The sequence below is a fragment of the Syzygium oleosum genome, unplaced genomic scaffold (assembly GCF_021117445.2).
Source record: "Syzygium oleosum isolate NSW1041296 unplaced genomic scaffold, Sole_v2.1 Sole_v2.03, whole genome shotgun sequence".
Taxonomy (NCBI): Eukaryota; Viridiplantae; Streptophyta; class Magnoliopsida; order Myrtales; family Myrtaceae; genus Syzygium; species Syzygium oleosum.
Window position 1 is genome coordinate 14630204 of NW_026607487.1, and position 22243 is coordinate 14652446.

The window sequence follows — 22243 nt, forward strand, 5'->3', positions numbered from 1 at the left end:
TCTCGTTCGACCAGCATAAATGCACTGATCTATGCAATTTAAAATAATTTGTTCATATGCCCGTTTGATTAGGTTATTAGCGAGAGGTGCATTAAGCTTTCGATGTAATCACGTGATTAAAAAGGACTGACATGACCAAGAAAGGATAAAGAAAAGGGCAAATGACTCCTTTCCTGGCATTTTGCCCTTATAAAAAGAAGAGACGGAGGAGTTCTCCAAACCTCCTTCCTCTTCCTTTCGCTTGAAGCTCCATAAGGAAAAAGCTCTGCTTCTTCTCTTGAATTCTTCTCCTTCCCTCTTTCGTTTCGCCGTCGAAACACCCCCGTTCGCTGAACGATTCTCTTCGATCCGACCCAGTTTTTCGTCTTTTGCAACGAAGAGACGTGGTCATTGAGATGCCGCTCATAAACAGAATAAGCGACTTCGAAGCGGGCATAAGCTCTCTGCAAGACCCATCTTTCCTCTCGCAGTTTCTCTCGTTTTCCGTCAGAACGATCTCGCAGGCCTACGGTTTCTGGAAGTGGGGCGCTCTGGTCCTCGCCCTCGTCGCTTCTTTCGGCACCATAGTCAACCGCATCAGGTTCCTCATCATCAAGTACCAGAACGACCTCGTTTCGGATCCGCCGTCACAGTCCCGACCCTTTCTCAGAAGCTGCCTAGATCGTAGCGAGGAAGACGATGCCTGCTCGTCAGCGTCTTGCTCTGCTCCTTCTTCGGAAACAGAGGAGGACGAAATCGAGCTTGTGAGCTCGCCCCTCGAAGACCCATTTCGAAACCGCGAAGTTTTCGTCGTCAAGGGCTCGGCGAGTTCGCAGCGCGAGGGCGTGAGCTCGAAACTGCGGCGACGGCAGAGCTTCTTCTGCGACCACTTGTCGGACTTCTGCGACCGAACGGACGTCGTCAAGCTCTGGAATCTCGGGCTCGAGATTGAATTGGACCCCGAAGGGGAATCTCCGACTTCTTTTGGGGACGCCATCTCCGTCACCGACTTGAACACGGGACAGAGATTGAGCTCGTTCTCGTCCGGCACGTCCGGGATCCCGGCGATTTCCGCCTCGCCGCTGCGGTCGCCGGCGGCGATCGTGTCCGCTGGAGTGAGCAGCTCGGGGAACATGGCGCTGAGAGTGTGGGACACGCGCACGCGCCGCCGGGCGCCGGCGATAATCGCCGAGTGGGCTCCTCGGCCGGCGGGGAGCGTCGAGCGGGTCGACTGCGGCGGCGTGGAGAAGCTGTTCTTGGAAGCGGGCGGGGAGCTGATGCTCGGAGACATGAGGAACGTCAGTTCGCCGCTGAAGCGCGTGGCGGAGGCCGACGTCGAGACGTGGTGGGACGCCGACGCGGTCATCGTTTCGGACGAGCTGGTGAGCGAGTCGAGGGCCAAGCGGTTCTGACGGCCGGGTTGCGAGTCAGGGGTTTTCCTTCATTTCGCCGGCGGTCCGGCGTGCCGTGCTCTAGAATAACGGCCGACGTGGTCGGATAGGAAAAAGAGAACGTGGTGGATTTGACTCGCGTCTGTAAATACGAGTTGTCCTTCCCAATTTCCTCCTCAATTCAAGAAAAGATCAATTTAACAAATGATTTGGACAGACAACATATGTTAATGTATTGATGTTTGATTTCTACGTAGCTTCTGCTTCGGTACACAAATCTTCTTTCCTGATAGCTTCCTTGCAAGTGAAGGGCTAATGATCCTTCTTCTTCTTCTTTCAATTTTTGTTCTTTCTGGGACTTTTCTTGCCAAGTAATTGCTCATTCGAAGGCGATGGGTGTTCACTTGCGTACTAAGACTATACCCGTGTTGTGTTTTTTTCACATGTGCCGTCTTTTCCTAGCGATAGCTCCATCGACAATGTAGAAATGCCAAACACGGTGCGCGAATAATTTCTTACACTCCAATTTTTGACATCACAGGAGAGAATCCGGCATACATTTTTTTTATGGCTCTTCATGATGTTTTCTGCTTCCAAGCATCGACATTGGCGAATTTGCTCGGCCCACGAAAGCTCTAAATTCTTTCAGGTCAAAGGTTGATTGCCCACTAACTCGCAGCTGAAAAGAAAGGTTAGCTAAAGAGAACAAATAAAGTAATGCCCTGCTACTTAAATTAAGTATCTGAAATTCTGAATTCTGAATTTTTTTTTTGGGGGCTAAAGTATATCAAATTGTGAATTGGAGATTGGAAAGGTCGTTGAGACACGTGAGAACCTCATTATTTTGGAAGGACATACAGACAGATTCAGGACATTGCAATCAAGTCCAGCAAGGAAATGAAAGGTGAGTGCTAACCCCATTACTTCAGTGATTGTACGTCTGTGTTCCTTAATCGGAGATGGGAAGTCTGTTGTACCTAATGAGGTCGGGCCATTTCTCTTGAAAGGCTACTTGGCCCTCGCCGGCTTATCTTCGGAAGCTCCGCGAGCAAACATGTCACGGGTCAGCGCATACAAAGCTCGGCACGTCTATCTCGAAAGCGCTAACCTTAAGAAAAACAGAGCCGGGTTTATGAGCATGCAACTTGAACCCGTTCGTATGTGCTCGATCTGGGACTTCGTTCACTTCAACTGCAACAGACTGGCTTAGCGACGGCTAGGCTGCCCGCTTCAAGCCCTGATTGACGCTTTACGAGCCAGGCCGGGCACGGCGAGGATAAGATATTAAAGGGTCATGCTAAGCATGGCCTATTAATGTGGTCCATGCAGAAGACTAGATTATGACCTCGCCCCATGATTACATGAACCGTATGGGCAAAAAGAACAACGATGCCTCGTGATTTAACTTTTCACGTTTTGTATTTGTCTCTTATAAATTCCGAAATTCTTAAGCTTAAGCGATCCTTATTCTCACTACAAATGCAATCTCTTAAGCACTCTCATGCTCCCTACGTTTTCTTAATAAGTTTAAGTAGGGAAAATCACTCAATCAAGTACTAAACCATTTGTACGGATGCCAACTCAATCATATACTTTCCGATTTTGCAAATTTAGTATTAAACTTTTGCGCGAAATTCCAATGTACTCTTCCTAACCAATTTTCGCCGGAAATCGCTAACGTAGCAGTTCAATCATCGCCGGCCATCCTCATGGTATAAGACCACGTCAGTGATTCCCGGCAAAAATTGATCGGAAGGACCAGATTGAACTTCCACCCAAAGGCTTCGTAGTGAATTGGCAAAATTAGAAAGTTTAGGACTGAATTAACATCTGTATAATAGATTTATGACTAACCGGATAATTTCCTCAGTTTAAGTCTTATATTCTCGTGCACTCTTGTTACTTAGAATCCCCGTCTAAACACCTTGTTCTTTCGTTTAGGAGTCTGTTGACAAGAGACTTGTCGTACTTTTATGCCTTGACTAGGCAAGTGAGGCGGCCGACGAACTGGCTCCACCCGGACCATCAATTGAATGATTGAAGCCACTTGAAGGGGTCGCTCAAACATCGCGGCGCCGAATGAAGTTGAGAAAGGGAAGTGAAAAATGAACAAATTCTAGGACGGGAATAAATCAAAGAGCAAGCGAGAATGAAGTCGATAGAATATTCTTTCCTGGTTTTTAACTACATGCAATTTCTTTGGGGGAAGGATCATGCTTGGCTTGAGCTTTTAGAGAGCTCAAACTGTACGACTCTGTACAAGTCGTAATGTGTAATTAGTTTCCCAGTACGAGGTCGTTGTTGAAGGTTGAGCCTGTCTATCTTATCAGATAACAGCAAATGAAGAACATGTTTTCCTGGATAAGCTTATAGCTGAAAACCGTACCCATTTGCGAATGTGCTGCGGATGGAACCGATCATAACAGTAGGAAAGAGTATAAAAAACACTCGTATTTTCTTTTTTGCAGGACTGAAAGTTTTGGGTTCTAATGTTTCTTGACGTGTGATTAGTTTGACTTAGTAGAATGTGTGCAGAGAATCAAAGACGACCCAGTTTGGTGTGATAAAAGGACTTGATCTGACATTAGATTTACTCAATTATGTACATTGAGGCCCTTCTATCATTCCGGGTAGTCCAAATTGATCAAAAAACACCACAAGGGAAAAAGACAACAACTGCAGCAGGCATTGCGAAAGCACAAGTGATCCAAAGAGTTCAAAAGAAAAGTTCACGGCATAAACCCTTTATTCAACCCGAGCGGGTAGTGAATTTAGAAGCCCCGGGGGCTTGTAGGCGATGAAGCTGATGCACTGCACTTGGCGCTTGTTGTCGAACCCGATGATCCGGATGAACGAGTGGGGATAAGCCTTCTTGGCCTCCTCCAGCTCCTTCAACACCTGGGCCGAGTCAGTGCACCCGAACATGGGGAGCTTCCACATTGTCCAGTAGCGCCCGTCGTAGTACCTGGGGGACTTGTGGTTCTCACGTTACACGAACCCCTTTTGCGCGACGTTGAGGATCACAAACACAACATCAGATTTGGGAAGGCACATTCCTAAATGAGTGCTATTTAGAGACATCTAGTTGAGTATTTAGAGAGGATGAAGAGGAAACGTCACCTCGAGCTCAAATTCAAGGCAGGGAATCCATCCCATGCGAAGGAGGTAGTCGACTTCCTTGGCCAAGGATTCGGGAGAGAGGGGAAGGAGGTAGGACAGCATCTCGAACTTCTTCTTGCCGACCGGAGGCCACACCTGACAGTCGCCATGACAGTCTTCTTAGTACCATGTTCCACTCTTTAGTATTTTTGTCCTAGAGCTCGAGTACATAGAAATCTCAAGATCGATTAAGTCCGAATGTCGCACCGAGCACGCCATTTCGAAGCCGAGTTGAGTTTAAGTACAGTGGAATTGAGTCCATTTAATTAGTTATCTAGAGATTAGCATTGTTGTTGTTAATCATCACAAAGTGAGGCAGTAGACATAAAATGCAATTGGATCTACATATCCTAGGGTCCACATTTATCGGAGAGTGATAGTAAAGTCCACCTAATGATAACAATCTAGTGTAAGCACCTGCATGCATTGGACTCTTCCACCATTGCTGGAGAGAGAGGTGATGTCCTCGTTCGACTTGCGGATGACCGGGAAAGCGGAGGCGGACTTGAGGCCAGTGAGCGGGGCGACCATGGCGGCTTGAGCCGGGGCGGCCTGGACAGCCGGGGACGAGAGCATTGAGGACAAGGCCATCTCCGATCTCCCCTTTTGTGCAAAACTGTCTTCAACACCACAAAAGGCTTATCGCTCTCTTCTCGTTGCTTGAATGCACATTGCAAACCATGCCCTCTATTTATAGCCCCACTCGACCTCTCGATTTTTAGGATGTGAATTCCACTTGAATTGGGAAGAAAAATATTATAATTTGCGAAATAAATGAGAAAATGGGAAAAAAAAAATCGTGGGCTTGGACGGATTTAGCACTCGGGCCATTTTATCCGGATAAGAGACGGGATAGACACGAAAACGCCTCTAAGGAATTGATGCTAATCAAGAGTGTGTCATCTTGAATTTTTTTCACTTTTTCTTTTAAAAAAATTTAATTATTTTTCCTCGATTTTTACATGAGCATCTCGAGTCTTCCCATTTGATTAAGAAAGAGGACAAAAAGGACCACCAATTGGGAGAATTCTATGACAAATATGTCTTAATCTCGTAGTGGTCCCGACCATCAATTGTTCGTTTGGTTCGATGAGGACGAATGAGCCAATGCTTTTCAGTACTCATTCGCCGGATCCGCGTCGGTTTTGAACGAATCCAAGTTATATTGAGATATCGATTGCAAGAGTTTGGAATTTGTGGCCACGCTTTCATGGTACTGAAAGCCTTGGTTATCTTTGATCTTGGTAAATAAAGCCTTAATTGTCTTAAGATATTAGGAGATTGACACGACGGGCTGATTACAAAAAAGTCCTACATCTATTTTACGGTTGTTAATTTGGTACTGAACCTTTCAATTTAGCCTATTCGACGGAAAAAAAATTGGCTTAAACATTTTGACAATTTGTTAATATAATCATTCTCATTAATTTTGGCCGAAAATGACTTATATAGAGGGATAAGTGCACCGGAAGTCCTAAAACTTATTACGGAAGTGCAATTAAATCTTATAACTTGAATCAAGTCCTAAAATTTGTTAAATTGGTGCAATCAAATTCTTCCGTTAACTCCGTCCAATTTTGTTAAAGGAAATTACTGACGTTGCTATTTTAAATATTTTTTCTCTCTCTTACGTGGCTAAAACATGAAATATATGACTAAAACGACGACGTTTTGATCCAAATATAATTTGTAATATAAATTTTATTTGAATAAAATTAAAAAATAAGCTAATTAAAAAAAACACACACACACAAGTGAGAAACCAGCAGCGAGTCTCCCCCTCCCTCCCCCCCGGCGATGGTGGGGGAATGGTCAACGGGGTCCCTTGCCCAGATGTGGCTGAGGGCCAGCGACCCTCGCCGCCATGTTTTTCACCTACCTTTCTTTAGTTTTATTTTTTTATTTAATTTGAATAAAATTTATATTAAAAATTAGAAATATACCAAAACGATATCGTTTTAACTATGTCATCGCCACATACGATAGAGAAAATAAAAAAAATTAACATCAGTATTTTCCGTCAGCCAAATTTTGACAAAGTTAATGGAAAGACTCGATTACACCAATTTGATAAGTTTTAAGACATGATTGCATTTTCGTCAAGTTTTAGAATTCAATTGCACTTTCGGGACAAATTTTAATACTTCCAGTAAACTTATCCCTATATATTATATGGGGTAGATGCCCTTATTAATTCCGCCCACATTTACCCAATATATGGTATATGGTATTTTTTTTGTCGCTAGTGCGAGGGCCGTGACCCTAATTAACTCATCGCCAGCCACAATAACAAATAAAATAAAAATTTTAAGAATGTCTACGGCGGCGCCAATCGTGCCAGATAGGACTACCGATGTTCATGTCAAATATTTCTAGCCAAAATTAGTCGGAACGACTACATTGACAATTCGTCAAAAGATTTAGGACTAAATTTGATCAAATTGAAAAATTTGGTCCGAATTAATATCCATAAAATATATTTATGACTTTTTTGGTAATTTTCCCTTGATATTGCCCGGGGCTAATGGGGATTTGCGGCCTCGTCGAGGAATTAGGTGCTCCGTTCTGATTCAATCATGTTCTATCATCTACCCACAGGATCCTCTCTCTCTCTCTCTCTCTCTCTCTCTCTCTCTCTCTCTCTCTCTCTCTCTCTCTCTCTCTCTCTCTCTCTCTCTCTCTCTCTCTCTCTCTCTCTCTCTCTCTCTCTCTCTCTCTCTCTCTCTCTCTCAAGCTTTGCTTAACTTGATAAAGATCATTTCTTGTGGCGCACCGCAATTCATTGAATTCGATGATGGGGTCTCACTCTCGATGCTGCTTCTTATCTTGCACGATAGAGATCAACCGTTTAGTTTGTGGTTATGGAGTGGCTTTAAACGAGAGGCAAAGACTGCCTCATCGGTGTTCTTATGGTGTTCCCTTCTTTTTTTCCAAGTCTAGAGAACTCGTTAAGTTTTATGGTTCCTGCTCTTCTTCTTCTCAGACTGATCAGATCACCGCCAGCCCCGTCGTTTTCATCTTCTTTGTCCCCAAATGGTTGAGATAAATTTTCACGGGTCTAGCTATAGTCCCCCGACTCCCCACAGGCACGGCACCACCACAATCTTTCGCCGTTGGATTGAAATGTGGCAGAGCTTATTCGTTCTAACATATCTCAGTTTGGGTTATTGTGCTATTTTGCTTTTTGATCCAATGAGCTCACCCGTTAAACTTTGAGCATTGACTCAAAGTGTCACACCCTGAACACAACCAAAACGGGATCATAACACGGCCGTCTTTTTACCCAAAGGACGCAGCCTCAACTTAAACAAAACCCAAATAACATCATAGCTTTCTAAAACCATCAAAAGGATATATACAAATCCAACAAAAAGCTATTCCAATAGCTCAACGTCACTATGTATAACGTACCCAAAATCCCACAATCAAAAAGAAATCCTCCGACTAACGCCCGCTCACGCCCTACTTGCGGCCAGCAGAAGAACCTGAAAGATATGTAAGATAAGGGGTGAGCTACCACGGCTCAATGAGTAACATATTTCTTCTAAGCGGATCGAACAATCAGTATGCAATAGTATCAAAAATATCACAGCCCATAACTCAAACTCAATGTACAATATAGCCAAAAATATCTCAAAGGTATAATAACTTTTCAATAAAAGTCATCCGTATCAGATTACTCAATAAAAACTCACTTAACAACAATAGCCAATCATCAATGGTCTATCCATTGACTAATCTCATCACATAACACATTGATGGTTTATCCATCAACCAATCTCATGCTCGTCATCAAACTATGGTCAAGTTTAACGCCGTGACAAAGGCGACCAAGTTTACCCCTCTTGGCAAGGTCTACCACCTATTATAAGCCGGCGGTTCGGCCCAGAAGGATATCCTAACAGTATGCATACTCCCCCCTCAACGGGTTCTCAACATAGGAATACGAGCAGCAGCAACTTATAACTCAATCCAGAAATCCATAATCAACACCAATAAATCCATTTCACAAAACATTTCGCAACAAGAATAGCCCTCGGCTAATCCTCTTCACAAAACCTTTAATATAAGCATTCACAAAAGCTTCATTTCAATAACGTCATAAGACTTTTCAACTCATTTCACAATCGACAAAAGGTAGTAAATGATCGATCCAATTTATGCAGAAAACATGCTCCACTGTATTAAAAATTATATCTCATTATCAAAATATGAATTTGTAAATTCATAGAAGATATAATGTCCCTCACCTGGTAATCCAAAAACTAACCCATATGTGTTACTCGAGCCGACGGTTTCAAAATCCTATCAAACATACGGAAAACGAATCAAAACGAGTAATACTTCCCCCTAACGTGCGATTCGAATAAGCTAAGGCTAACTAGCCAATAATCCGACATCCACGTGCCCACAACGGCTTTCTTAAAGGAAAAAAATCTAATGCCAACCACAACGAACAACTCGCGCGCCAAATTTCCACGCGCCATAACTTCCTCCACCGGACTCCGTTTTGTGCGCTCTTATAGTCAAAACGAAACTCATCTAGCATACTATGGATGTCCCAACACAACCAACCCAAACAACAGCCCAAAAACGACAATAAAAGCCCTGAAAAGTACTGTTCACGAAATTCCAGATTATGCTCTCAACTTGAAAATTTGATTCCGGACAAACCGTAACTCCAAATCGATATCCGTCAAAACGCACAGCCCCACAACACCATAATCTTTCATTTTCATGGATATTTAAGACTTGACAACTCAAAAACTTGGACTACGCAGCTCAAATTCACATAACTCTTATTTCCGAGCCCTAATCGAAAAATTACTTCGATAGGACTAACGAGGGTTGCGAGTACTTACTAGTCGTTGCGTTAAGTAGTCGGAACGGCTCGTCGAGGACCCACGCGCACAAACCCTCCCTTTCACTTCTTCCCTTTCTCCTCTCCTTTTTCCTTTTCATTTCCTCTGTTTTTCTTCTGTTCTCCCGCGACCAGCCGCTGCTTTCTTCCTTTTATCTTCACTTTTTGACTTTTTCTTCTTTTTTTTTAATCCTCCTTCGGCCTAAGTCTTTTGACCTGGTCAAAAGAAGAGGCAAATGTTACATTCTACCCTCCTTAAAAAATTTCGTCCTCGAAATTTAGCTTTACCTTAACTTTCAAACAAATGAGGGTATTTATTTCTTGCTTCCTCCTCAAGCTCCCATGTGGCCTCTCTCTCAGTATGATTTTGCCATTGAATTTTCACATAAGGGATTGTGTATCGCCGCAGCACTTGCTCCTTCTTATCCACAATGCGAATAGGCTATTCTTCATATGTCAGGTTTTCTCTTAACCTCAAAGGAGTGAAATCCAATACGTGTTCAGGATTTGGCACATATTTTCACAATAAAGATACATGGAACACATTATGAACTCCAGATAACGCTGGTGGCAAAGCCAGTTTATAAGCAACTTCACCAATCTTCTCCAATATCAAGAACGGTCCCACATATCTTGGACTTAGTTTCCCGCGAGTGCTAAATCTCATAACACCCTTCATAGGTGAAACCTTTAGGAACACGTGATCTCCCACATCAAATTCTATCTTGCGCCTCTTAAGGTCTGCATAGCTTTTCTGACGGCTTTGAGCTATTTTCAGTCGCTCTCGAATCAACCTGACTTTTTCTTCTGATTGTTGTATAAACTCAGGGCCAGTCAACCTCTTCTCACCAACATCGTCCCAACAAACCGGACTTCTGCATTTTCGACCATATAGTGCTTCAAAAGATGCCATCTTAATACTGGAATGGTAGCTGTTATTGTAGGAGAATTCTGCCAAGTGAAGATAGTCATCCCATGAACCACCAAAGTTAATAACACAGGATCGTAGCATATCATCTAACGTCTGAATCGTCCTCTCCGATTGCCCATCTGTCTGTGGATGAAAAGCCGTACTGAAGTTGAGTTTAGTACCCAACGCCCCTTGTAAGCTCTTCTAGAAGTTGGATACAAACCTAGGATCTCGATCAGAAACTATGCTCACTGGAACCCCATGAAATCTCACTATCTCATTGACGTACCGCTTAGCCATGTCTTCAAGTGAAAGGCCAAATCGATACGACAAAAAGTGTGCCGATTTAGTCAACCGGTCGACAATCACCCATATAGCATTCTTGCCGCTTGGCGTTCTCGGTAAACCGACGATGAAGTCCATGGTAATATGCTCCCATTTCCACTTAGGTATCTCAAGTGGATGTAGTTGTCCACCTGGTTTCTGATGTTCAATCTTTACTTGCTGACAAACCAGACATTGATCGACAAACTTTACAATGTCTTTCTTCATGTTGACCCACCAGAAATGTCCTCTCAAATCTCTATACATCTTAGTACTTCCTGGATGAATCGAGTATTTAGTGCTGTGAGCTTCCTGCAATATTTCCTTTTTCAACTCAGGATCATCAGGAACACATAGCCGACCACGAAACCTCAATGACCCATCTACATGAATACTCAAATCCAACTGTCTCCCAGCTTCTACGCCTTCTCTGATCTTTCCCAACTGAGAATCATCATTCTGTTTAGCCTTAATTTTGTCAATCAATGTCGGTTGTACTCGAAGATTAGCTATCTGAGCACCCAATTGATGCACCAACACCTCCAAATCTAGCTTCCTCATATCCTCAAGGATAGGCTGCTGAGAAGTGAGCAACATTGCCATGTTTCTAGAAAATTTACGACTTAAGGCATCCGCTACTACATTTGCCTTACCTGGGTGATAATTGATGGATAAGTCATAATCCTTCAAGAGTTCTAACCATCTCCTCTGCCTCATGTTCAATTCTTTCTAAGTAAAGATGTACTTCAAACTCTTGTGATCAGTAAAGACCTCACATTTCTCACCATACAAGTAGTGTCGCCATATTTTCAAAGCAAATACAACTGCTGCCAATTCAAGATCATGAATGGGGTAGTTCTTTTCATGTCTTCAACTGTCTAGAAGCATAGGCCACCACTTTATTGTCCTGCATAAGAACGCACCCTAAACCTTCTTTAGATGCGTCACAATAAATTGTGAAGCCACGAGTTCCTGAAGGTAAGGTTAATATGGGAGCCGTCACTAACCGCCTTTTCAATTCTTGAAAACTGCGCTCACACTGATCAAACCATACAAACTTAACTCCCTTTTGAGTTAGGCGAGTAAGTGGACCAGCTATTTTGGAGAATCCCTCTACAAATCTCCTGTAATAGCCAGCTAGCCCAAGAAAACTTTTCACTTCTGTTACATTGGTAGGGCGATTCCATTGAACAACCGCTTCAACTTTTTTGTGTCAACTGCGATGCCATTCTTCGAGATAACATGACCCAAGAACTCAATATGATCAAGCCAGAAAGCGCACTTACTGAATTTAGCAAACAATTTCTTCTCACGCAAGGTCTGCAACACAAGCTTCAAGTGTTGTTCGTACTCCTCCAAACTCCTCGAGTACACCAGGATATCATCAATGAACACCACAATGAATTGGTCGAGGTAATGTTTGAATACCCTGTTCATCAAATCCATAAAAGCAGCAGGCGCATTTGTCAATCCAAAAGGCATGACAAGAAATTCGTAATGCCCATACCTCGTTCTGAAAGCAATTTTAGATACATCATCTGCTTTAATCTTCAATTCATGATATCCAGAACGAAGGTCGATTTTAGAAAATACCCGAGCTCCCTGAAGTTGATCAAACAAATCATCAATCCGTGGCAAAGGATATTTATTCTTGATCGTTACCTTATTGAGTTCGCGGTAATCTATACAAAGCCGCATGCTACCGTCCTTTTTCACAAATAGGACTAGAGCTCCCCAAGGCGAGGCACTGGGCCTAATAAAGCCCTTATCCAATAATTCCTGCAGCTGTGTTTTCAATTCTTTCAATTTAGATGGTGCCATCCGATATGGTGCCTTCGAGATAAGTCCTGTACCAGGCATCAGATTAATAGAGAACTCAATCTCTCTATCAGGTGGCAAGCCGGGCAAATCCTCAGGAAACACATCAGGAAATTCTCTAACAACTGGAACATTTTCCAGCTTCACAACTTCTTTACTAGTGTCTTTTACGCAAGCTAGATATCCATAACCACCTTTCCTTAGAAGCTTCCTCGCTTGCACTGCCGATATTAATCTTGGAAAAGTACCCTTACAACTTCCCGAAAAAGAGAATTCGGGCTCATTTGGGAGTCGAAAGGTAACTTTCTTTGAATGACAATCAACATTAGCATGATATGTTGATAGCCAATCCATCTCTAAAATAACATCAAAATCTCGAATATTCAACAACATCAAATCTCCAGGCATTTGAACATTATCGACCAAAAGCATACATCGCTTAAATACACGGTCCACAATAACGAAGTCACCCGTAGGGGTCTCAATACGCAATTCATATTCAAGAATATCAGGTAGCATATCAAGTTTCTTTGCGAATTCAATAGAAATGAAAGAATGCGTAGCACCAGGGTCAAACAATGCATAAGCATATTGCGAGGTAATTGAGATATTACCGGCAACTACTGTGTTAGACGCTGCCGCATCCTCTTCCGTCATTGCATAAACCTTCCTTGTCGCCCTCTGTTTTGGCTGATTCTCTTGGGGCCTACCAACTGAGGGAACATCCTTCCTCATGGAACTAAAGCGAGCTATATGACCAGGCTGTCCACATACGAAGCATAATCTACTACCTGCTGGAGTATCTCTCTGCATTGGACAATTCTGCCGCATGTGTCCCATCTTCCCACATAGAAAACAAGTTCCCCGCTTCCAATAGCATTGGCCACTATGATATTTCCCACAAGTAACGCAAGCACCCCGAACAGTTTGACTCTTCCCCCTTTCAAACCTACTAGTGCTTCTTTGTTTGTTGCTGTCACGAATACGGATCTCTTGGAAATTAGTGAACTTCGGCCTCTTGGGCTGAGGAATACCCTGGGTGCCACTCTCCATGATCTCTTGTTCAATCTTAATTGCTCGCTCCAGGACATCCTCATAAGTGGTGAGTAAAAGAGATGCGAGTGTAAAACGAATCTCAGGTCGAAGTCCTCTCAAAAAATGTTCAGCTTTCTCCTTCTCATTTGCCATAAAATGCTCCGCAAACCTGCTCATCTGATTGAAGCGACCCGCATAGTCTAAAACAGAAGAATCACTTTGCGATATATGCAGAAAATCGCCCTTCGTCTTTGTTTGGAAGGATTTTGGAAAGAACTGGGCGTTGAACGCTTCCTTGAAGTACTTCCAAGAAATAGTAGCATCTTCATCTCCAAGAGTGGACCTCTTTCCTTCCCACCAATACTCAGCTTCACCTTCCAAATATTGGGTGTCAAAGTCCACCTTCTTATCATTCGGAACTTCTTCAACTCTGAATATTCCCTCTATCTTCTTAATCCATCGCTCAGCTGCAAGAGGATCAGTTTTCCCATCATAAGTGGGCGGCTTTGACTTTCTAAACTGGGCAAAGGTGTAGCCTCTGCCACTCCCAGGTTCACCAGTTTCAACTACAACGTCTTGGGCCTTTGGCTATTGACTTTTCCCTCTTATTTCTTGCGAGTCTGCTCCTACGTCATCTCGCCTTCTTGTCGGAGACCTTACTCTCGGACCTCGAGGCACATCTCTCGAGTCGAAGGTAATGGCTCTCTTTCCCTTATTATTCTTACGAAAAGAGATGAGTGGCTCCGAGTCGGAACTCATAATTACCTAAATCCAGAATCAAGAATACACCTTAGTATCTAAAACTAACGCATTAAAGTCTATCACACAATCTCACAACGTCCCACCCAAAAATCATAACCTACGCTCTGATACCAACAAATGTCACACCCCGACCACAACCAAAACGGGATCATAACACGGCCGTCCTTTCACCCAAAGGACGCAGCCTCAACTTAAACAAAACCCGAATAACATCAGAGCTTTCTAAAACCATCAAAAGGATATATACAAATCCAACAAAAAGCTATTCCAATAGCTCAACGTCACTATGTACAACGTACCCAAAATCCCACAATCAAAAAGAAATCCTCCGACTAACGCCCGCTCATGCCCTACTTGCGGCCAGCAGAAGAACCTGAAAGATATGTAAGATAAGGGGTGAGCTACCACGGCTCAGTGAGTAACATATTTCTTCTAAGCGGACCGAACAATCACTATGCAATAGTATAAAAAATATCATAGCCCATAACTCAAACTCAATGTACAATATAGCCAAAAATATCTCAAAGGTATAATAACTTTTCAATAAAAGTCATCCGTATCAGATTACTCAATAAAAACTCACTTAACAACAATAGCCAATCATCAATGGTCTATCCATTGACTAATCTCATCACATAACACGTTGATGGTTTATCCATCAACCAATCTCATGCTCGTCATCAAACTATGGTCAAGTTTAACGCCGTGACAAAGGCGACCAAGTTTACCCCTCTTGGCAAGGTCTACCACCTATTATAAGCCGGCGGTTCGGCCCAGAAGGATATCCTGACAGTATGCATACTCCCCCCTCAACGGGTTCTCAACATAGGAATACGAGCAGCAACAACTTATAACTCAATCCAGAAATCCATAATCAACACCAATAAATCCATTTCACAAAACATTTCGCAACAAGAATAGCCCTCGGCTAATCCTCTTCACAAAACCTTTAATATAAGCATTCACAAAAGCTTCATTTTAATAACGTCATAAGACTTTTCAACTCATTTCACAATCGACAAAAGGTAGTAAATGATCGATCCAATTTATGCAGAAAACATGCTCCACTGTATTAAAAATTATATCTCATTATCAAAATATGAATTTGTAAATTCATAGAAGATATAATGTCCCTCACCTGGTAATCCAAAAACTAACCCATATGTGTTACTCGAGCCGACGGTTCCAAAATCCTATCAAACATACGGAAAACGAATCAAAACGAGTAATACTTCCCCCTAACGCGCGATTCAAATAAGCTAAGGCTAATTAGCCAATAATCCGACACCCACGTGCCCACGACGGCTTGCTCAAAGGAAAAAAATCTAATGCCAACCACAACGAACAACTCGCGCGCCAAATTTCCACACGCCATAACTTCCTCCACCGGACTCCGTTTTGCGCGCTCTTATAGTCAAAACGAAACTCATCTAGCATACTATGGATGTCCCAACACAGCCAACCCAAACAACAGCCCAAAAACGACAATAAAAGCCCTGGAAAGTACTGTTCACGAAATTCCAGATTATGCTCTCAACTTGAAAATTTGATTCCGGACAAACCGTAACTCCAAATCGATATCCGTCAAAACGCACAGCCCCACAACACCATAATCTTTCATTTTCATGGATACTTAAGACTTGACAACCCAAAAACTTGGACTACGCAGCTCAAATCCTCATAACTCTTATTTCCGAGCCCTAATCGAAAAATTACTCCGATAGGACTAACGAGGGTTGCGAGTACTTACTAGTCGTTGCGTTACGTAGTCGGAACGGCTCGGCGAGGACCCACGCGCACAAACCCTCCCTTTCACTTCTTCCCTTTCTCCTCTCCTTTTTCCTTTTCTTTTCCTCTGTTTTTCTTATGTTCTCCCGCGACCAGCCGCTGCTTTCTTCCTTTTATCTTCACTTTTTGACCCTTTTTTTTTTTTTTAATCCTCCTTCAGCCTAAGTCTTTTGACCTGGTCAAAAGAAGAGGCAAATGTTACACAAAGGGTGTCTGGAGTGGCGTTCGCTTGCGATAGTAGCCTAGAGATGGTCAAGAGTAGAAGGGGAGACTGGAGAGAGATGGTATTGGTATCAGGTGATTTCCAGAAATATGGTTACCCTTTTGTTTCCCTTTTAGTCTTTGGGAAAAACAGGAAGAAGAGTTGTCAGGCGAGTTCGCAGATTGTCAAACGCCTCCTTGCAAACTATCACCATATGATTTTCCATGCTTCATGCTAAGTGGTGAACTGAACTCTTTATTTTGAAAGCCATTTCACCGAAAAGTTTAATGTTCTTGTGGTCATCATAGATATCGTTTCGTCAACAAAGATTAAAAAGAAAAAAAAAACAAACTATTAGAAAACTTAAAGGTTGTTTCAGATGAAATTAGGATTAAAGTATGACTTTACATGCTGTGGAATGTAGTTAATCCCAGAAACTAGGAAACTAGTAAGTAATGATATGGTTCTTCTTGATGAGAAGGTGCGTCAAATGATTCTATATCTTAACTATCTTGCTTATTAGTTGAATTTTCATTTACCCTTTTGTCTATTATTTAGAATGAACTGATCCCTTGGACTAATCAAGTTACAACATGCGTTATCGTCTTCAAGATTTGCTCTAATGGAAGAGGAAATACGTATTTGGTGGAGGAATTTTCAAATGTTAAGAACAAGGACACTAATTGTGTTGTTATTGTTAGTAATAACAAGCTAACGATTCACTTTTCATGCCAACGTAGCCGGGGAAGAAATTGGAGATGATGACATGACAATATCTCTGATAGATTCGACTTCATTGAGTATCAAAACCAATGTAGTAAGATCGAAAAAGATGATGTGTTCGTAAGTGTTAGCTTTGATCTAATTATTATATCTAAGGCGATTTTCCAAAACATAAGGGTAGGAACTACTGATAACAAATGTCATTGGCCAAATTATGAAAGGAGCAATGAGCTTGAGAAAGGCCAATGAAGCCAAAATGAAAAGCATCCCTAAGCTTAAAGATAAGAGGTATAGTATGATAATAAACGCTACGTCTGCTAATGATTGGATAACTGGCACCCCTTGGGGATCTTGGTAGATAGATTTCCTTCTAGAGTTCTGTAGACTCAGATATTCAAAAGAATGCTAAGGTGGCTGCTGTAACAGAGGGAACTTTGGTTGGATCTGGCCTTCTCCCATATCTGAGGATCTACTTGCCATTCAAGTTGCTGTCCGTGGAGTTATATTCCCCAGGTCTAATGCTGTGGATCTGGTAAAATTCCTTGGTGCTCATCATGGGAAGTTGAATAAAAAAGAAGCCTGGACGTTACTAAGCCCTCCGGGTGGCCAAGGTTTAGCGGCACAAACTCATATGCTTTAGGCCCAGTGTTCTGAAGCACGCTCTTATCAAAAGGCTTGCTACTTTACATAGAATGCAGATCCAAGATAGGATGAATGGCAGTGTTCAATTGATGGGTGCTTGTCTGCTGTGAGAGAAGGAAGATGAAACAAGAGAGCATTCACTTTTCCAATGCTCTTTCTGAAGACAAATTTGGGTAAGTGTTCTTTCTTTGTTTAATTTGCCTAAGGCCAGCTAAGGCTTGGTCGAATGAATGCTCTCAGTTACTTGGAATCAAAAGAGTTTAAGGGTAATTCTGACAAACCTTGCTTGGAGCTCCTCCATCTACTATATATGGAGTGAGGAGTTTTAAGTGTTGCATGATCAGTGTGCTCCTATACTTGCAAAATACTTGCTAAGATACTTTTCTCTGTATGAAATACTTTTAAAGGAATGCTACAGGATAGGGAAATACAACTTCCTACCGAGGTTCAATCTCTATATAGCAACCAGAAGAGAAGATGTTGAATGCTGAGATGTTTCTAGAGCCCTTTGAACCTCTAGACACTCTTGGGCAAATGCCAAAACTGTTTGGTAACTATTTTTTGGGGCACATTTGGAAGTCTTGCGATGGCCTTTATCTCAAAGCCACTGGCCATCAGCATTGTGCATTTAGCATTTTTGAAATATTGGAGCCGATAATTAATGAAAATTTTTGTTCCTGTTTTGCCCTTACCAATTTTCTGATTCCTCTTTTACCCCTGAAGGAACACTGTTCATCTCTCCCACCGCTCGTTGTCCCTCTCTTTGAACCAAGGCAACGTGATTGATCGTCAAGGGTTGAGTGTCAACAAGGGTCAACGGTTGCCGAGGTACACGCGAGGCTCGCATGACACCGGCCAAGGGTCACATGACGCTCTTGCTCGATTTCGAGCCCTAGTCGACGGAGTTAGCGTAGCCGAGTTTGAGATGCGACTTGTCAGAGGTCGTGCGACGGGGCGCTGACTCGCCCGGGTTGCGCGATCCCAAGTGACCCTCGCCTGAGATCATGTAATCTCGAGGACGGCCGCCGATGACAGATCTAGTTCGTCGGTAGTTCAATTTTCTTTTTAGTTATTTATTATTATTTAAAATATATAACTAGAATCCTTAACAAGTGTAAATTTTTTCAAATAACAATTAAATTCCAAGACACTTTCCAATTACACTTTACTAAACGCAATTCCATTTCGAAAAAACCTTTTAACTTAAAAGTCTTTGCGTTGCCTTAAACGCGGCCATAGAAGACATTCTAGCTTCAGAGCAATCGTTGGTGTTCTGTTTTGGATAAGCTATAAAATCTTTTTGCCCAACCGAGAGAGGGGTGGCTAAGCCCCTTACAAGCCAATGTTGCAACTAACTCTTCAAGCACAGCCAAGTTAGACCAAATAAAGGTGCCAACAGACCATCCAAACAACCCAATCAGACGGGAAAAGTGCCAAAAAAGTCCTAAATCGTTTGTATTGATGCCAATTTAGTCCTAAATTATTTTTTTGTGCCAATTCAGTCCTAAACCTTTTGTATTGGTGCCAATTTAGTCCTAAACCTTTTTTTTGTGCCAATTGAGTCCTAAACCTTTTGCATTTGTGCCAATTCAGTCCTAAACCTTTTGTCTTTGTGCTAATTCAGTCCTTTCAATCAATTTTGGTCGGATTTTACTGACGTGGACGCCGACCGGCCGGTCACCGGCGCTGACGTGGACAACTTTAATAATATTTTAATATTTTTTTGAATTTTTATAATTTTTTTCTTTTTTTTTCTCTCCCCTCCTTCCAGCCGGTCGCCGGTCCGGCGACCGGCCGGTGGCCAGAGGCCGGCGCCGGCGAGGCTCGCCCACGCCGGCCACCGGGCGAGGGCGGCTTCGCGGCCGGGCGAGGTCGTGCCTCGCCCAACCGCCGGCGAGGTCGTGCCTCGCCCAGCCGCCGGCGAGGCTCGACCTCGCTAGATCCGGCAAGGTCGGGCCTCGCCCACCACCGGCGAGGCTCGCCCTCGCCAGCGACGGCGAAGGCAAGCCTCACCATGGCTAGGCAAGGCCCGACCTCGCCAGATCTGGCGAGGTCTTGCCTCGCCCAGCCGCCGGTGAGGGCGGCCTCGCGCTGGGCGAGGCTCGACCTCGCCAGATCCGGCGAGGTCGAGCCTCGCCGGTGCCGGCCTCTGGCCACCGCCTGGTCGCCGTTCCGGCGACCGGCTAGAAGGAGGGGAGAGAAAAAAAAAAAAAAAAAAAAAATTAATAAAAATTCAAAAAAATATTAAAATATAATTAAAGTTGTCCACGTCAGCGCCGGTGACCGGCCGGTCGGCATCCACGTCAGCAAAATCCGGCCAAAATTGACCGGAAGGACTGAATTGGTACAAAGACAAAAGGTTTAGGACTGAATTGGCACCAATGCAAAAGGTTTAGGACTCAATTGACACAAAAAAAAGATTTAGGACTAAATTGGCACTAATGCAAAAGGTTTAGGACTCAATTGGCATCAAAAAAAGGTTTAGGACTCAATTGGCACCAATGCAAAAGGTTTAGGACTTTTTTGGCACTTTTCCCCCCAATCAGCTGTACACTACCTAGGAGAAGATAAAAGACTACATTCTACTACTATCACGAAGACGTTCTCAGAGCAACAACACTCGAATTCAGTTACCAAGCTAGAATCTGATTCTCCATTTTTCACATGATTTACTGAATTCAGCATCAATCACTTTCTTCCCATCACATTTAAGTGCTTCAATGGCAGCTCGAACCGAAAGGAAAATTGCGGCAACAACTTTTCTACCTTGGAGAGTACTCTGTTCTTTTCCTTCCAAACATCGTGGATTGAAGCATTTCATTTGAAGGACAAGAAGGCAGGAGATTCGTAGAAGTAAAAGATGTTCCTCGGTCCCCTTGAGTTTCAATGTGAAATGTTTGCTACTTTCTTCAACTTAATAAAACTCGGAATTCTGTGTTTTCAGATTGATGCATTATGGAACTCACAAATGTTGTCTAATTGCCAAGAGCAAACAATCAAGTCGATCACTTTTTCCCTGTTGAATTCAACTTGCAGATTTCTCCTCGATGACGACGGCATAATGTAGACCCTTCTTGATGGATCACCTGTCTTGCTGCGATACAGCAGCAGGGGTAGTGCGGATAAACCACAAGATGATCACACTGCATCATATCTGTCCTGATGGGGGCAATAGCTAGTTAGTAACTGGACGTGTCAATGAACGATGAGATGATTGCCATGAATCCAATAACAAAAAGCTTTAGAAAATTGCTTTTTTATTTTGTCACCCCAATAGGACCATACAGACTCCAGAGTTGCTGCAAGTTTTTAAGCACAGTGCCAACCAAGATTGTGGCAGGCAATCTTGATGACTATCTTCAGACAGGAGTATAACTGATGATATCTAAGGGGAAGCAGTAAAATTTGTTGATTGAGGCTGGCAACGTTGGTTTATTCTGTGGATAGAAGTGATGACAGTATGCTCTGTTGCATTTCTCTGCACCGGCCAAAAGTGAATCCTGATATAGGGATCAACAATTGCTAGATGATAATCCTTCTGTTCTGTCTCGGTGCTCTGTGCATGCGGAATGAGTATTACTTTGTGTTTCCCTTCTCGTGGATGAGTCATTAGTGTCCGGTTTCTCACTGCAATTGTGAGAGATGGTGCGTTAGATATCTGTTTAACATCAGTGTTTGATCTATAAATCGGCCATGCTGAATTAGACTGATGGAAATCATATATTGTGATAGTTGAAGGGGATGATAGTTGAAGATGAGTGCGCAGATGCTACACATATTGGGTCCACAACTCCGATATCGGTAGGATATGGAGGGGGTGCTTTCTTGTTCTCTTTCAAGCGAACCGCTGATGACGACTGCTTCAAATCGGTGTGTTCTTGGAGAGAATTCTAATTTAATCACCCTCTTTCTCCTTTTTTATCTTTATTTAGAAAAAGGCGGCATGAGAAGATTGGTGCCGTAAATCACAACAAAATTCCTGAGCTGCCTATTTCATTTCATGCATGTAGCAGCACATGTTAAGATTTTCAGACACAATATTTCGTGTTTGACCCCAAAGAAGTCGATTAAGTTTAAACCTAAGATGCACTAGAATTGTGATATCGTTGACATGCAGATCCTTGAATCTTGTTCAAATATGCAATAGCATGATCTCTTCTAGTCATTTTATCTTGAGAAACCAAGGAGTAATTCCGAAAAATTGACCAGCAGGCGACTTCTAGCCCAATCTAGTTGCCGTTGCCAAGCAAAATAGGCAATCCCTAATTAAAAGTGTCTACCTGTTGATTGTCAAACTTAAGAGAAAATACATCCTGGATCCCAACTCTTGAAAATGGTCACTGCAAATTCCTCTCGACCCGTTGAACATTTTAGCAGCATAAAACAACACGATGAACAATTTGATGTTTTAGCCTTAACATGTGTGCAGAGAGCCACTCCTCCATAAGCAGAAGCATATTGCTCAAGCAGCAAAACGAAAATGTTCGTCAAACCAAGTATAGGGGACTTATATGTGCCCAAAACATCTACTGGGGGACGCTCTGAAGAGGAGTTTTTGTCACCAAAGTGGTGGTTGTTCTTATCGTAGCAACAGGAATGCTTTATCAATATCTACTGCTATATGTACTTTGACGAAGGCTGGAAAAAAA

The 22243-nt window shown here is 42.9% G+C and overlaps 2 protein-coding genes and 2 long non-coding RNA genes across 6 annotated transcripts; 2 read left to right on the forward strand and 2 right to left on the reverse strand.

The window, feature by feature from the left end:
• The first annotated feature begins 254 nt into the window (after window positions 1–254).
• Window positions 255–1626, forward strand: LOC115689833 (uncharacterized). The gene has a single exon (XM_030615997.2). The coding sequence runs from the start codon at window positions 396–398 to the stop codon at window positions 1389–1391; it is 996 nt and encodes a 331-aa protein (XP_030471857.1). The 5' UTR covers window positions 255–395; the 3' UTR covers window positions 1392–1626.
• Window positions 1627–3924: 2298 nt separating this feature from the next.
• LOC115689817 (ribulose bisphosphate carboxylase small subunit, chloroplastic-like) lies at window positions 3925–5210 on the reverse strand. Of its 2 annotated transcripts, XM_056309904.1 has the most exons (3): window positions 4947–5210; window positions 4491–4625; window positions 3925–4373 (listed from the first exon to the last, which is right to left on the reverse strand). In XM_056309904.1, the coding sequence occupies exons 1-3, from the start codon at window positions 5118–5120 to the stop codon at window positions 4359–4361; spliced, it is 324 nt and encodes a 107-aa protein (XP_056165879.1). In that variant the 5' UTR covers window positions 5121–5210; the 3' UTR covers window positions 3925–4358. The 2 variants fall into 2 exon arrangements, with proteins under 2 accessions (XP_056165879.1, XP_056165878.1); XM_056309903.1 differs by having other exon boundaries at window positions 3925–4625.
• Window positions 5211–7925: 2715 nt separating this feature from the next.
• On the reverse strand, window positions 7926–16109 carry LOC115684134 (uncharacterized). 2 transcript variants are annotated; one of them, XR_008816002.1, is made up of 3 exons: window positions 15990–16109; window positions 15378–15432; window positions 7926–8014 (listed from the first exon to the last, which is right to left on the reverse strand). It is a non-coding gene; the product is annotated as an uncharacterized LOC115684134 (long non-coding RNA). The 2 variants fall into 2 exon arrangements; XR_008816003.1 differs by lacking the exon at window positions 7926–8014 and adding an exon at window positions 13994–14612.
• A 124-nt stretch (window positions 16110–16233) lies between these two features.
• Window positions 16234–21759, forward strand: LOC130137801 (uncharacterized). Its single transcript, XR_008816244.1, has 2 exons — window positions 16234–17767; window positions 21327–21759. It is a non-coding gene; the product is annotated as an uncharacterized LOC130137801 (long non-coding RNA).
• The last annotated feature ends 484 nt before the right edge of the window (window positions 21760–22243 follow it).

What these genes read in the sequence shown, in the direction of transcription:
- LOC115689833 (XM_030615997.2), top strand. Translation starts at nt 396, where the DNA reads ATGCCGCTCATAAACAGAATAAGCGACTTCGAAGCGGGCATAAGCTCT.
- LOC115689817 (XM_056309903.1), bottom strand. Translation starts at nt 5,120, where the DNA reads ATGGCCTTGTCCTCAATGCTCTCGTCCCCGGCTGTCCAGGCCGCCCCG. An exon ending in GAAGAGTCCAATGCATGCAG is followed by an intron (nt 4,626 to 4,946) that starts GTGCTTACACTA and finishes GGCGACTGTCAG; the next exon opens with GTGTGGCCTCCGGTCGGCAA.